Source organism: Coregonus clupeaformis, chromosome 15 (genome assembly GCF_020615455.1).
Source record: "Coregonus clupeaformis isolate EN_2021a chromosome 15, ASM2061545v1, whole genome shotgun sequence".
NCBI classification, from domain to species: Eukaryota; Metazoa; Chordata; class Actinopteri; order Salmoniformes; family Salmonidae; genus Coregonus; species Coregonus clupeaformis.
In genome coordinates this window covers 32,059,942-32,075,379 of record NC_059206.1, presented here as the reverse complement: position 1 = coordinate 32,075,379, position 15,438 = coordinate 32,059,942, and the positions used below count along the sequence as shown (strand labels likewise).

At 44.5% G+C, this 15,438-nt stretch overlaps 1 protein-coding gene across 1 annotated transcript; it reads left to right on the top strand.

Moving 5' to 3' along the window:
- Window positions 1-655: 655 nt before the first annotated feature.
- Window positions 656-6,800, top strand: LOC121582657 (RNA/RNP complex-1-interacting phosphatase). The gene is made up of 9 exons (XM_041898629.2): window positions 656-895; window positions 1,006-1,081; window positions 1,230-1,361; window positions 1,458-1,581; window positions 2,199-2,259; window positions 4,246-4,292; window positions 4,375-4,450; window positions 4,566-4,700; window positions 5,928-6,800. Exons 1-9 carry the CDS (start codon window positions 864-866, stop codon window positions 6,244-6,246), a joined length of 1,002 nt encoding a protein of 333 aa, XP_041754563.1. The 5' UTR covers window positions 656-863; the 3' UTR covers window positions 6,247-6,800.
- Window positions 6,801-15,438: the final 8,638 nt, after the last annotated feature.

Sequence of the window (15,438 nt, the reverse complement as noted above, 5' to 3'; positions counted from 1 at the left end):
TTTCCTGTTTTCCTATTTGTATTATCTTATCAAGAATTTAACTTAGGTATGCCTTGAATGGCCTCACACTCCAGTACAGTAGACAGCGGTATATGCACTTAAAAGTTGGATGCAATCCGCCAACCAAATCCTAAAGAAAAAGAAGAAGAAGTAGAACTATGTAGGCAAATAATTGTGTAACTAAACCAAAGATGTTTATAACTAAACCAAGATAGACAACAACCAGTCGTTTCCAACGGGAACAAATTAGTCATAGTTGGCAGAACAAGCAAGGAAGTAGGCAGAGCCAAGCACGAGCTAGCGAGATTCTATTGGTCCGTTCTAGCAGACATCTGCATATTTTCGTTAGGGAAGTGCGCGTGTGCAATTACTCAAATTCGCCTTTGCACTCCTTTTAAACAAAGCAAAAAAAAATAAACTTTAGCAAATGATAAAGTCTACAAAACGTATTCCACTCTGTTCATAACAGATTGTAGTTTTGGGAACATAACACTGTATTGAGATCCAGAAAATTTGCAGAATTTCGGCCAAAATCCATCTCCTTCCATCTTCTATCACTGCCGGCCACTAGGCTTTCTTTTGGTACCATATTTGGTAGTGAGTGGAACCACCAAGCGGAAACTTCACATTTATACATCCGGTGAAATATCTGGCTCATTGTCACTGTGACGTGGCTGCTAGCTAACGCGCTAGCTGACTAATATCTCGTGGACAGAACAGAGTATGGTTGCCGAGATAGATAACTAACTAGCTGACGTAGCAGTTAGTTTTGCTGCTATAGTAGCTGATACAATTTTTTTTACAGATCATGTTGTCTGTATAAGTAACGTTAACTGTTACACAAGAGTGAACCCAAGAAAAAGATGCCTCACAAGAAAAACGGGATACCGGACAGGTAAATATGTACTGTAAACTGGTAGCTAGCTAATGCTGGACTTCAACTGGCAACGGGACAGGGCTATAGACTGACTCTCTGTCATATTGATGTCCTGCTCTCCCATACAGATGGGAAGACTACCAGGCAGTAGGGAAGAGGATACCTGGGACACGGTTCATCTCGTTTAAAGTCCCTCTGAAACAGGTACGGCTAACTAAGTCAGAGTGTTTGTGTGTGTTCAGTAGTTCTTGAGGGGTTGTGTAAAATGGGTATTGGAGTGTTAGTAGTTAGTAACACTGTGTGTGTGTGTGTGTGTGTGTGTGTGTGTGTGTGTGTGTGTGTGTGTTTCCAGTCCCTGTGTCGTCGTGTGGAGCGTTCTGAGGTGTTTGGTCCGTGGGAGCTGATGCAGATTCTGGAGAAAGACGGACAGGAACTGGGACTGATCATAGACCTCACTTTTACAACACGCTACTACAATCCTGAGGTATACACACAAGCAAACCCCCCCCCCACACACACACACACTGACTGTGTATAGTGTAGTATCTGATCTGATGTGTGTGTGTGTGTGTGTGTGTAGGACCTTCCAGACTCTGTGTTCTACCTGAAAATCTTCACAGCAGGTCATGAAGTTCCCAGCGATCCCACAATCCTTAGCTTCAAACGTGCCGTCTGCAGGTTCCTACAAGACAACGTACACAATGGTCAGTCATTTACATTTTAGTCATTTAGCAGATGTTCTTATCCAGCGACTTAACAGTTTGTGTGCATTAATACTGTAGCTAGGTGGGACAGCCACATATCACAGTCATTGTAAGTACATTTTTTCCTCAAAGTAGCTATCAGCAAAGTCAGAGCTAGTAAGCGGGAAGAAAGTCAAATGTGAGTGTTAGTTCATGAAAGGGATTATTTAAGATAGTCTTCGACGAGGTAGGGTTTCAGATGTTTTCGTATGATGGGCAGGGACTCTGCTGTCCTAGCTTCAGGGGGAAGCTGGTTCCACCATTGGGCTGCCAGGACAGAGAAAAGCTTGAACTTGGCAGAACTCTGGTTGGGGTGTAAGGCTTGAGCATAGCCTGAAGGTAGGGAGGTGCAGTTCCTCTTGTTGCTCCGTAGGCTAGCACCATGGTCTTGTAGTGGAGGTAAGCTTCGACTGGAAGCCATTGGAGTGTGCGGAGGAGCGGGGTGACATGGGAGAACTTGGGAAGGTGTGACACACACAGCCACCCTCACAGGTGATTAGTGTAACTGATTAGTTCATCATCAACACATCAGCAGGAAGGCAAGATTATGTTAAAAACGTTTTTATTATCTTTCACAGATAAGCTGATCGGAGTGCACTGTACTCATGGTCTCAACAGGACAGGCTACTTGGTCTGTAGGTAAGGAGTGTTTAGCAGATTTTGTGGAGTTTCTGGTAGATTCTAGTAGATGTGGTAGATGTGCTTACAGTATAAAACCGGCCTCTCTTTTCAAATCAAATTTTATTGGTCACATACACATATTTAGCAGATGTTATTGCGGGTGTAGAGAAATGCTTGTGTTCCAAGCTCCAACAGTTCAGTAGTATCTAACAATTCACAACAATACACAAATGTAAATGTAAAATAATGGAATTAAGAAATACAGTACCAGTCAAAAGTCTGGAGACACCTACTCAAAATATATTTTATATTTGAGATTCTTCAAAGTAACCACCCTTTGCCTTGATGACAGCTTTGCACACTCTTGGCATTCTCTCAAACAGCTTCATGAGGTAGTCACCTAGAATGCATTTCAATTAACAGGTGTGCCTTCTTAAAAGTTCATTTGTGGAATTTCTTTCCTTAATGCATTTGAGCCAATCAGTTGTGCTGTGACAAGGTAGGGTTGGTATACAGAAGATAGCCCTATTTGGTAAAAGACCAAGACCATATTATGGCAAGAACAGCTCAATTAAGCAAAGAGAAACGACAGTCCATCATTACTTTAAGACATGAAGGTCAGTCAAACCGGAAAATTTTAAGAACTTTGAACGTTTCTTCAAGTGCAGTCGCAAAAACCATCAAGTGCTATGATGAAACTGGCTCTCATGAGGACCGCCACAGGAAAGGAAGACCCAGAGTTACCTCTGCTGCAGAGAATAAGTTCATTAGAGTTACCAGCCTCAGATTGCAGCCCAAATAAATGCTTCACAGAGTTCAAGAAACAGCCACATCTCAACATCAACTGTTCAGAGGGGACCGTGTGAATCAGGCCTTCATGGTCGAATTTCTGCAAAGAAACCACTACTAAAGGACATCAATAATAAGAAGAGATGGTTGGGCCAAGAAACACGAGCAATGGACATTAGACCGGTGGAAATCTGTCCTTTGGTCTGATGAGTCCAAATTTGAGATTTTTGGTTCCAACCGCCTTGTCTTTGTGAGACGCAGAACGGATGATCTCTGCATGTGTGGTTCCCACCATGAAGCATGGAGGAGGAGGTGTGGGGGTGCTTTGCTGGTGACACTGTCTGTGATTTATTTAGAATTGAAGGCACACTTAACCAACATGGCTACCACAGCATTCTGCAGCGATACGCCATCCCATCTGGTTTGCACTTAATGGGACTATAATTTGTTTTTCAACAGGACAATGACCCAACACACCTCCAGGCTGTGTAAGGGCTATTTGACCAAGAAGGAGAGTGATGGAGTGCTGCATCAGATGACCTGGCCTCGACATTCACCTGACTTCAACCCAATTGAGATGGTTTGGGATGAGTTGGACCGCAGAGTGAAGGAGAAGCAGCCAACAAGTGCTCAGCATATGTGGGAACTCATTCCAGGTGAAGCTGGTTGAGACAATGCCAAGAGTGTGCAAAGCTGTCATCAAGGCAAAGGGTGGCTACTTTGAAGAATCTCAAATAAAAAATTTGTTTATACCGTTTTTTGGTTACTACATGATTCCATATGTGTTATTGTGTTATTCCATATGTGTTATTTAAAAATAAAGAAAAACCCTTGAATGAGTAAGTGTGTCCAAACTTTTGACTGGTACTGTACATAAATATTAAGACGAGCAATGTCGTAGTGGCATTGACTAAAATACAGTAGAATAGAATACAGTATATACACATGAGATGAGTAAAGCAGTATGTAAACATTATTAAAGTGACTAGTGTTCCATTATTAAAGTTGTCAGTGATGTGTACGCCGAGGAACTTGAAGCTTTCCACCTTTTCTACTGCGGTTCCGTTGATGTGGATAGGGGCGTGCTCCCTCTGCTGTTTCCTGAAGTCCATGATCATCTCCTTCGTTTTGTTGACGTTGTCCTCTCTCTTCCTCTTCCTCCCTTTCTCTCACTTCTTTCTCTCTTTTCCTCCTCTTACTCTCTCTTCTCTTCAGGTACCTGATAGATGTAGATGGGATGGATCCTAAAGAGGCTGTAGAGTGTGAGTACTTAACCTCCTTTTAAGAATTGTGTGTGTGCACTTACACATGGGTGTGTAATGTTCTCTCCCTGTGTTATTCCAGTGTTTAACTCTTCGCGTGGCCACTCCATAGAGAGAGCGAACTACCTGAAAGACCTACAGACTGGGCCAAAGAGAAGGTCATCTGTCTCTGTCTGTCTGTGTGTGTGTTGGTCAGTCGTTCTTTATATCTCTATCGTTGTCTCAGTCCATCAATACTTTATTGTATCCATCCCTCTCTCCCTCCTTCTGCAGTAACTATGGGATGGAGAAGTCGGAGCAGGAGCCAATCAGAGGCCGCTCTGCCAGTCGGCATGAAGATATTCCGGATGGTCCTGCCTACCACCATGACAGACATTATGACAGGCATTACGACCACAACCACTCTGTGTAAGCACCCTGACCTCTAACTAGAGCTGGCCGATATGGACAAAAATCCATAACGATAAATGTAACAAGTTTATAACAACATAAATGTACACCACAGTTTTTTTTATATTACCCTTAACATTTCTACTACTACTTTGAATGTTGTAGCTAACAACTGTCCCATTAACAGTCACCCATATTAGCAAACTTATTTCATTTGAAACTTCACATTTCTCTAATAGAGCCCTATAGGTTATTTATCGTAATGAACAATATCAGCAAAATATTTTTGGTCTATCGTCCCAGCTCTACCTTTAACCCCTATATACAAAGCCTCTAGCTATATATTTAAGTAATAAGGCCCGAGGGGGTGTGGTATATTGCCAGTATACTATGGCTTAGGGCTGTTCTTAGGTACGACGCAACGTGGTATATTTGCCATATACCACAAACCCCAGAGGTGCCTTATTGCTATTATAAACAGGTTACCAATGTAATTAGAACAGTAAACAAGTAGTTTTGCGTCATACCCGTGTTATTTTGTCTCATATACCTCGGCTTTCAGCGAATCAGCATCCAGGAGCCAAACTACCCAGTAGTAGACTTTTATGACTTTTGGAACTTAAGTGAACATCATAAGTGTGTTTGTGTGTGTTACACCCCCCCTTTTCCCCTCAGAACAGCGCCAATTTGTCGGGGCATGGACTCTACAAGGTGTCGAAAGCGTTCCACAGGGATACTGGCCTGTGTTGACTCCAATGCTTCCCACAGTTGTGTCAAGTTGGCTGGATATCCTTCGGGTGGTGGACCATTCTTGATAGACACGGGAAACTGTTGAGCGTGAAAAACCCAGCAGCATTGCAGTTCACCTACTACCATACACCCGTTCAAAGGCACTTACATCTTTTGTCTTGCCCATTCACCCTCTGAATGGCACATATACACAATCCATGTCTCAATTGTCTCAAGGCTTAAAAATTCTTATTTAACCTGTCTTCTCCCCTTCATCTACACTGATTGAAGTGGATTTAACAAATGACATCGATAAGGGGTCATAGCTTTCACCTGGATTCACCTGGTCAGGTGTCCTTAATGAGCAAGTGTCCTTAATGATTTGTACACTCAGTGTATATAATCTGTGTGTAAGGACCCTGACCCTTGACCTCTAACCCCTATATACATATATACAATGTCTCTATATATCTGTATTGTTGGGTGTCTGTTTGAAGGTTCTCTCACTCTCTCCAGGCCTCTCCACCAGAGAGGTATGAACTACCAGACTCACGGCCACGGTCTGCTCCCTCCTTCTCTGCCTCCTTACGGCATGTGGCCCTCCCACCCAAACCTTTTCCCGCCTCGTCCCCCTCACTTCAACAACTACCAGTGGAGACCCCCTCAGCCACAGAACAACTGGAGGATGCCCTACTTCCCAGAGGAAGACCGTAGGAGAGAGGAGAACTGGAGATCATCCCACCATCACGAGGACGAGAGGAGGAGAAGTCGCTATCCCCCCCGGCCCTCCCCCTTCCCCCGTTCTTCCCCATTACTCCCTCGAGGGGTGGACTAATGAGCCTGAGGGGCCCACGTCCTCCCTCCCCTCTGAAGAATGGCCCACAGAGGAGAGTCTACCCACGACACCGACACACACGCAGAAGAGACTGTACCTAATGGGGAGAGGAGGAGAGAGGGAAGGAAAGAGAGGGGGAGTGCAGTTGGTGTATTCTTTGTAACTTTTTTTATGAAATATGAAGCTTACTGGGTGTGTTTGACTGGTACAGTTCCATGTGGGCTGAATAGTTTGATTTGCTTTTAAAAACAGGTTTTAGGTTTTTATCGAGAGATGATATGTTTTGAGAGCGAAGCCTTAGTTCACTTACATAATGTGCCTGACTGACTGACTGTTTACTGACTGACTGACTTTTGATTGACTGACTTAATGACTGTTGGCTGACTGACTTGTTTCAGATAGACATGAGTTGCAAATGCCCTCTCTCAGTTCCATGTATGGATCAAGTATGACACGGCAGGTCAGAGGTCACTATGTTGTGTCAGACTATGTCTTGCTCTGCTCTGAGTGTTTTTGATCAAAGCTAATAAAGAAAATTGGGAGTTGGAACAACCTCTGGACTCATGAGTTTATGTCCACTATGTCTTATAACTCCATGGTCTGTTCCAACTGTAAATGCTACACTAAGAATGAAACAATACATTTTGAACTGCTGTGAAGACTTCTAAAGTCTTCTGGGCCCAGTTTTTCAAAAGTTATCTATCCGGATTTCGGCTATCGGATAGGATTAAATGCATACAAATCGAATGAATAGAACGGATGCCCCCATTTGAGCCAATGATTAGTCTGTTCTATTCTTTCTATTTCTGTGCATTTAATCATATCCTATAGGCGAAATACAGAGAACTTTTGAAAAACCGGGCCCTGGTGATTTTCATAATCAGATTACATATTAAAAGGCTCCAACAAAATAACGTTTCTGGTCGCTGTCATGAACACTTGAAAAGCAACATATGTGATATGTCCTGCCACACCTAAGACTAATTTTAAGACAAACAGACATTCCTGCCAATAGATAGATACAGTGCCTTCAGAAAGTATTCACACCCCTTGAGTTTTCCACATTTGTTGTATAACAAAGTGTGATTCAAATGGATTTAATTGTCATTTTTTTGTCAACGATCTACACAAAATACTCTGGAATGTCAAAGTGTAAGAAAAATTCGGAGGAAAAAACACTTCATTAGATAAGTATTCAACCCCCTGAGTCAATACATATTAGAATCACCTTTGGCAGCGAATACAGCTGTGAGTGTTTCTGGGTAAGTCTCTCAAAGCTCTCCACACCTGGATTGTGCAACATTTGACCATTATTCTTTTCAAAATTCTTCAAGCTCTGTCAAATTGGTTGTTGATCATTGCTAAACAACCATTTTCAGGTCTTGCCATACCCTTTTAAGCAGATTTAAGTCAAAACTGTAACTCGTCCTCAGGAAAATTCACTGTCTTCTTGGTAAGCAACTCCAGTGTAGATTTTGCCTTGTCTTTTAGGTTATTGTCCTGCTGAAAGGTGAATTCATCTCCCAGTGTCTGGTGGAAAGCAGACAACCAGGATTTCCTTGAGGATTTTGCCTGTGCTTAGTTCCATTCCGTTTCTTTTTTATCCTGAAAAACTCCCCAGACCTTAACGATTACAAGCCTACCACTATGGAGAGTGGTACTCAGTAGGGTTGATTATTTTCCCGGTATTTTACAAATGTTCCATCCCGAGAATACATCACTTTTCTCCCGGGTAACGCGGTATTTCCCGCCAAAACCGGAAGTGTAATTCAAAAGCATTATAAAGCATATAAATGGGCCTATGTCTGGATTTGATTAGAGCGTATATATATATATTTCTTTTTTTACCCCCTTTTCATCCCCAATTTCGTGACATCCAATTGGTAGTTACGATCTTGTCTCATCGCTGCAACTCCCTAACGGACTCGGGAGAGATGAAGGTCAAGAGCCATGAGTCCTCCGAAACATGACCTGCCAAGCCGCAGTGCTTCTTGACACACTACTTGCTTAACCCGGAAGCCACCCACACCAATGTGTCGGGGGAAACACCGTCCAACTGACGACCGATACATACATATATGATATAGGCTACTGCACATTATGCATGACAGAAAAACATAAAAGCCCATAGATGTAGCTAGCTATATGCTCTCTTGGGTAAATAAATGAAACTAGCTCCAGTAGGCTAATCTATTTGAGTGTGGACTGTATTACTGTAGTGTGTTGTATTATACTGGATTATATGACTGGAATTATGCACATAATTCAAACCATGATAAAGCAGGGAGAGAACATGCGATTCTGGTGCAGCACATGCGGCCTACAAAGTTCCAAGTATAGGCTAGCGAATTTGATTTTGAAATATAAATGGGGCCTATTTCTATGATTAGTAGGCTGACGCATATATAAATATACCTTTCATAATATTTCCCCTAATGTTATTAGCCTACCTCCTCTTTCTCTCTCTATTGTTGCTTCATTCCTTCCTCGCTTTCAACAGTTAAATGAAATAAGTTTTGTTGTCCTTATCTTCAACATTCTAATGACATCCTTGAATAATAAATCCTTGAATAATATAGGACTAGAATTAGATGCAAAAGGCTTTCACTTCTCTTCACGAAGATTGAATGGTTATGGGTCTGAATTAATAACTAACTGCTAAAGCTTACCACTATCGCGCGTTCACTTGCCTTTCAAACTACTTGTGAGTTCTATTGGCTACTGTATTTAACATTCAGCAAACGAGCTTGCGTCCCTCTTCGAACAGTCTATTGGTACTGTATAAGAAATGCTAAAGAAAATAATGGCTATAAGTTAGAAGCTTATTATGCATAACCCATCCTTAATTAGCTGAATATAGGGCTAATACTGCATTGAATTTATTACATGAAAGAGGTAGGCTAGGACATCTATGAAGTGCCTTCGGAAAGTACTCAGACCCCTTGACTTTTTCCACATTTTGTTACGTTACAGCCTTATTCTAAAATGGATTAAATAAATAAAAATCCTCAGCAATCTACACACAATACCCCAGAATGACAAAGCGAAAACAGATTTTAGAAATAACCCCCCGAAATACCTTATTTACATAAGTATTCAGCCCCTTTGCTATGAGACTCAAAATTGAGCTCAGGTGCATCCTGTTTCCATTGATCATTCTTGAGATGTTTCTACAACTTGATTTGAGTCCACCTGTGGTAAATTAAATTGATTGGACATGATTTGGAAAGGCACACACCTGTCTATATAAGGTCCCACAGTTGACAGTGCATGTCAGAGCAAAAACCACGCCATGAGGTCGAAGGAATTGTCTGAAGACTGTGTTGAGGCACAGATCTGGGGAAGGGTACCAAAAAATGTCTGCAGCATTAAAGGTCCCCAAGAACACAGTGGCCTCCATCATTCTTAAATGGAAGAAGTTTGGAACCACCAAGATGGTCACTCTGACAGAGCTCTAGAGTTCCTCTGTGGAGATGGGAGAACCTTCCAGAAGGGCAACCATCTATGCAGCACTCCACCAATCAGGGATTCATGGTAGACCAGACGAAAGCCACTCCTCAGTAAAAGCCACATGACAGCCTGCTTTGAGTTTGCCAAAAGGCACCTAAAGACTCTAAGACCATGAGAAACAAGATTCTCAGGTCTGATGAAACCAAGATTGAACACTTTGGCCTGAATGCCAAGAGTCGCGTCTGGAGTAAACCTGGCATTTGTTTTAAATTAGCAATTATTTAGATAAACCTGTTTTTGCTTTGTCGTTATTGGGTATTGTGTGTAGATTGATGAGGGGAAAAAACTATTTAATCAATTTTAGAATAAGGCTGTAACCTAACAAAATGTGGAAAGAGTCAATGTGTCTGAATACTTTCTGAAGGCACTGTATAGGGCTATATATCAATCTAGAACATGATTATCTATTTTGAATGCAATCTGAATGGAGTTGATGGAGAGAGAGAAGGATTGCTAGAGTGCTCGCATGTGCACTGATTTACAGCAATGATATTCGAGTGATAGGCTGTTTTAAAACTCTGCAGCTGCAATAAATAAAAAATCTTTACAATTGAAAGATAAGGTGACACCCGAAAGCCAGATGGAGATGGGTAAATTAGACGCCCATTCTGTCTTTATATTACTGTAGCATAGGCTACCTGTCATGAGATGATAGGTCTACATGCATTGTGAACTGCGCTCCATACTGAGATGGGCTGTCTGTCTCTCCCAATAGGTGACATTCATTAATGATTCATCATGCAGAGGACATAGAGAAGCCAGATTTAGACATCACATATAATTTAACAGTTCTATTTCACGCCATGCTGTTCATATCAATAATTTATTTTAATTTACCGGTTTCTCACAATTATTTATCCCGGGAAAAGGGAGGGGTTTTGGCCGTTAAATCCTGGTAAGTGTCGCCATTCAACCCGTACTCAGTAATGTGTTATATTAGAGTTGTCCCAAACATAACACTTGTATTTGTAACACTCTGGCTCCAGGGACTCTGATTGTTGAGCCAGGGTTGTTATTTTCATTTAGGGTGTATTTTGTTTTGTTGGGTTTTGGTTTTGTATTTCTAGGTTTGCCTTTCTGTTGGTTGTATTTCTAGGTTTGGTCTATGACTCCCAATCGGAGGTAACGAGTGTCAGCTGTCGGCTCGTTATCTCTGATTGGGAGCCATATTTATTCTGAATGTTTTCCTGTGGGAATTGTGGGTTTTTGTTTCCGTTTCAGTCGTGTCACTGAGGACTTCATGATCGTGGTTTATTGTTTTTATCGTGGTTTCTTTAATAATAAAGTCTACGATGTTCGCTCAACACGCTGCGCTTTGGTCTGCTCCTTTCGACGATCGTGACAGAAAAACCCACCAAAGAAAGACCAAGCAGCGTGTCCAGGAGCAAGGTGACTGGACATGGGAGGAGGCGCCGGGCAAGGAGATGGAGAGGCTGGCGATGGCCCAGGTGGGCACATCGTGGTCCTGGGAGGACATGCTCGGGGGCAAGGGACCTTGGGGAAGGATCAAGGCCCTGGCGAGAGAGGAGCAACGGCGGCAGCAGGGCCATCGTCGGAGGGTCGTGAGTCAACCCCAGAAAATTTTTAGGGGGGCACACGGCATGGACGACGGAGCTGACGGAGGAGAAAAGGGGGAGTATCCAGGAGGCCACCAGGCCAGGGTACACCGCCCTGTACGTCCTGTGCTGATGCCTCACACAGAGTGTGTGAGGGTAGGCATTCAGCCAGGACGGGTGGTGGCCGCTGTTCACTCCAGGCCTCCTGTCCGTCTCCACAGCCCGGTCTGGCCTGTTCCTGCCACCCGCACCAAGACTACGGTGCGCGTCGCCAGCCCGACCCGGCCTGTTCCTGCCACCCGCACCAAGACTACGGTGCGCGTCGCCAGCCCGGTCCGGCCTGTTCCTGCCACCCGCACCAAGTCTACGGTGCGCGTCGCCAGCCCGACCCGGCCTGTTCCTGCCACCCGCACCAAGACTACGGTGCGCGTCGCCAGCCCGGTCCGGCCTGTTCCTGCCACCCGCACCAAGTCTACGGTGCGCGTCGCCAGCCCGACCCGGCCTGTTCCTGCCACCCGCACCAAGACTACGGTGCGCGTCGCCAGCCCGGTCCGGCCTGTTCCGGCCACCCGCACCAAGACTACGGTGCGCGTCGCCAGCCCGACCCGGCCTGTTCCTGCCACCCGCACCAAGTCTACGGTGCGCGTCGCCAGCCCGGTCCGGCCTGTTCCGGCCACCCGCACCAAGACTACGGTGCGCGTCGCCAGCCCGGTCAGGCCTGTTCCGGCCACCCGCACCAAGTCTACGGTGCGCCTCAGACGGCCAGAGTCTGCCGTCTGCCCAACGGGGCCTGAACTGCCCGTCTGCCCAAAGCCTGCAAAGCCGCCCGTCTGCCATGAGCCATCAGAGCCGTCCGCCAGACCAGAGCCGCTAGAGCCTTCCGCCAGACAGGATCAGCCAGAGCCTTCCGCCAGACAGGATCAGCCAGAGCCTCCTGCCAGACAGGATCAGCCAGAGCCTCCTGCCAGACAGGATCAGCCAGAGCCTTCTGCCAGACAGGATCAGCCAGAGCCTTCTGCCAGACAGGATCAGCCAGAGCCTTCCGCCAGCCATGAGCAGCCAGATCCGTCGGCCAGCCATGAGCAGCCAGATCCGTCGGCCAGCCATGAGCAGCCAGATCCGTCCGGCCAGCCATGAGCAGCCAGATCCGTCAGCCAGCCATGAGCAGCCAGATCCTTCAGCCTGCCATGAGCCGTCCAGCCAGGTGCTGTCCCTTAGCCCGGTGCTGCCCCTAAATCCAGGTGGAGTAAGTTGGAGGGTGGTCATGTGGAGGAGGCTAGGGAAGCGGGTGGTGACTAAGGTGGGGTGGGGACCACGACCAGGGCCAGAACCGCCACCGTGGACAGACGCCCACCCAGACCCTCCCTGAGACTGTATGCTGGTGCGCCCGGAGTGCGCACCTTTAGGGGGGGGTACTGTAACACTCTGGCTCCAGGGACTCTGATTGTTGAGCCAGGGTTGTTATTTTCATTTAGGGTGTATTTTGTTTTGTTGGGTTTTGGTTTTGTATTTCTAGGTTTGCCTTTCTGTTGGTTGTATTTCTAGGTTTGGTCTATGACTCCCAATCGGAGGTAACGAGTGTCAGCTGTCGGCTCGTTATCTCTGATTGGGAGCCATATTTATTCTGAATGTTTTCCTGTGGGAATTGTGGGTTTTTGTTTCCGTTTCAGTCGTGTCACTGAGGACTTCATGATCGTGGTTTATTGTTTTTATCGTGGTTTCTTTAATAATAAAGTCTACGATGTTCGCTCAACACGCTGCGCTTTGGTCTGCTCCTTTCTACGATCGTGACAGTATTCAGGAAAAAAAAGTATTGCTTTGCCACATTTTTTGCAGTATTACTTTAGTGGCTTGTTGCAAACAGGATGCATGTTTTGAAATATTTGAAATAACTGTTTTAAAGTCACCATTGGCGTGGTTAAATCCCTGAGCGGTTTCCTTCCTCTCCGGCAACTGAGTTAGGAAGGTCTCCTGTATCTTTGTAGTGACTGCGTGTATTGATACCCCATCCAAAGTGTAATTAATAACTTCACCATGCTCAAAGGGATATCCAATGTCTGCTTTTTATTTTACCCATCTACAGTGAGGGAAAAAAGTATTTGATCCCCAGCTGATTTTGTACGTTTGCCCACTGACAAAGAAATGATCAGTCTATAATTTTAATGGTAGGTTTATTTGAACAGTGAGAGACAGAATAACAACAAAAAAATCCAGAAAAACGCATGTCAAAAATGTTATAAATTGATTTGCATTTTAATGAGGGAAATAAGTATTTGACCCCCTCTCAATCAGAAAGATTTCTGGCTTCCAGGTGTCTTTTATACAGGTAACGAGCTGAGATTAGGAGCACACTCTTAAAGGGAGCGCTCCTAATCTCAGCTTGTTACCTGTATAAAAGACACCTGTCCACAGAAGCAATCAATCAATCAGATTCCAAACTCTCCACCATGGCCAAGACCAAAGAGCTCTGCAAGGATGTCAGGGACAAGATTGTAGACCTAAAAAAGGCTGGAATGGGCTACAAGACCATCTCCAAGCAGCTTGGTGAGAAGGTGACAACAGTTGGTGCGATTATTCGCAAATGGAAGAAACACAAAATAACTTTCAATCTCCCTCGGCCTGGGGCTCCATGCAAGATCTCACCTCGTGGAGTTGCAATGATCATGAGAACGGTGAGGAATCAGCCCAGAACTACACGGGAGGATCTTGTCAATGATCTCAAGGCAGCTGGGACCATAGTCACCAAGAAAACAATTGGTAACACACTACGCCATGAAGGACTGAACTCCTGCAGCGCCCGCAAGGTCCCCCTGCTCAAGAAAGCACATATACAGGCCCGTCTGAAGTTTGCCAATGAACATCTGAATGATTCAGAGGAGAACTGGGTGAAAGTGTTGTGGTCAGATGAGACCAAAATCGAGCTCTTTGGCATCAACTCAACTCGCCGTGTTTGGAGGAGGAGGAATGCTGCCTATGACCCCAAGAACACCATCCCCACCGTCAAACATGGAGGTGGAAACATTATGCTTTGGGGGTGTTTTTCTGCTAAGGGGACAGGACAACTTCACCGCATCAAAGGGATGATGGACAGGGCCATGTACCGTCAAATCTTGGGTGAGAACCTCCTTCCCTCAGCCAGGGCATTGAAAATGGGTCGTGGATGGGTATTCCAGCATGACAATGACCCAAAACACACGGCCAAGGCAACAGAGGAGTGGCTCAAGAAGAAGCACATTAAGGTCCTGGAGTGGCCTAGCCAGTCTCCAGACCTTAATCCCATAGAAAATCTGTGGAGGGAGCTGAAGGTTCGAGTTGCCAAACGTCAGTCTCGAAACCTTAATGACTTGGAGAAGATCTGCAAAGAGGAGTGGGACAAAATCCCTCCTGAGATGTGTGCAAACCTGGTGGCCAACTACAAGAAACATCTGACCTCTGTGATTGCCAACAAGGGTTTTGCCACCAAGTACTAAGTCATGTTTTGCAGAGGGGTCAAATACTTATTTCCCTCATTAAAATGCATTTTTGACATGCGTTTTTCTGGATTTTGTTGTTGTTATTCTGTCTCTCACTGTTCAAATAAACCTACCATTAAATTATAGACTGATCATGTCTTTGTCAGTGGGCAACCGTACAAAATCAGCAGGGGATCAAATACTTTTTTCCCTCACTGTACCAATAGGTGCCATTCTTTGCGAGGTATTGGAAAACCTCCATGGTCTTTGTGGTTGAATCTGTGTTTGAAATACACTGCTTGACTGAGGGACCTTACAGATCATTGTATGTGTGATGTACAAAGATGTGGTAGTCATTCAGAAATCATGTTAAACACTATTATTGCACAAGGAGTGAGTCCATGCAACTTATTTTGTGACTTGTTAAGTAATCTTTTACTCCTGAACTTATTTAGGCATGTCATAACAAATGGGTTGAATACTTATTGACTCAAGACATTTCAGCTTTTCATTTTTAATTAATTTGTTTTAAAAAATCGAAAAACATAATTCCACTTTGACATTATGAGGTATTATGTGTAGTAGGCCAATGACAAAAATGTGGAAATGTGGAAAAGTCAAGAGGTGTGAATACTTTCTGAAGGCACTGTATATCTCACCAAGAGCTTTCTGTT

Coding starts and splice junctions, on each gene's coding strand:
- LOC121582657 (XM_041898629.2), top strand. CDS start 864: ATGCCTCACAAGAAAAACGGGATACCGGACAG. Junction 896..1,005: donor AAAAACGGGATACCGGACAG/GTAAATATGTAC, acceptor TCTCCCATACAG/ATGGGAAGACTACCAGGCAG. Junction 4,701..5,927: donor TACGACCACAACCACTCTGT/GTAAGCACCCTG, acceptor CACTCTCTCCAG/GCCTCTCCACCAGAGAGGTA.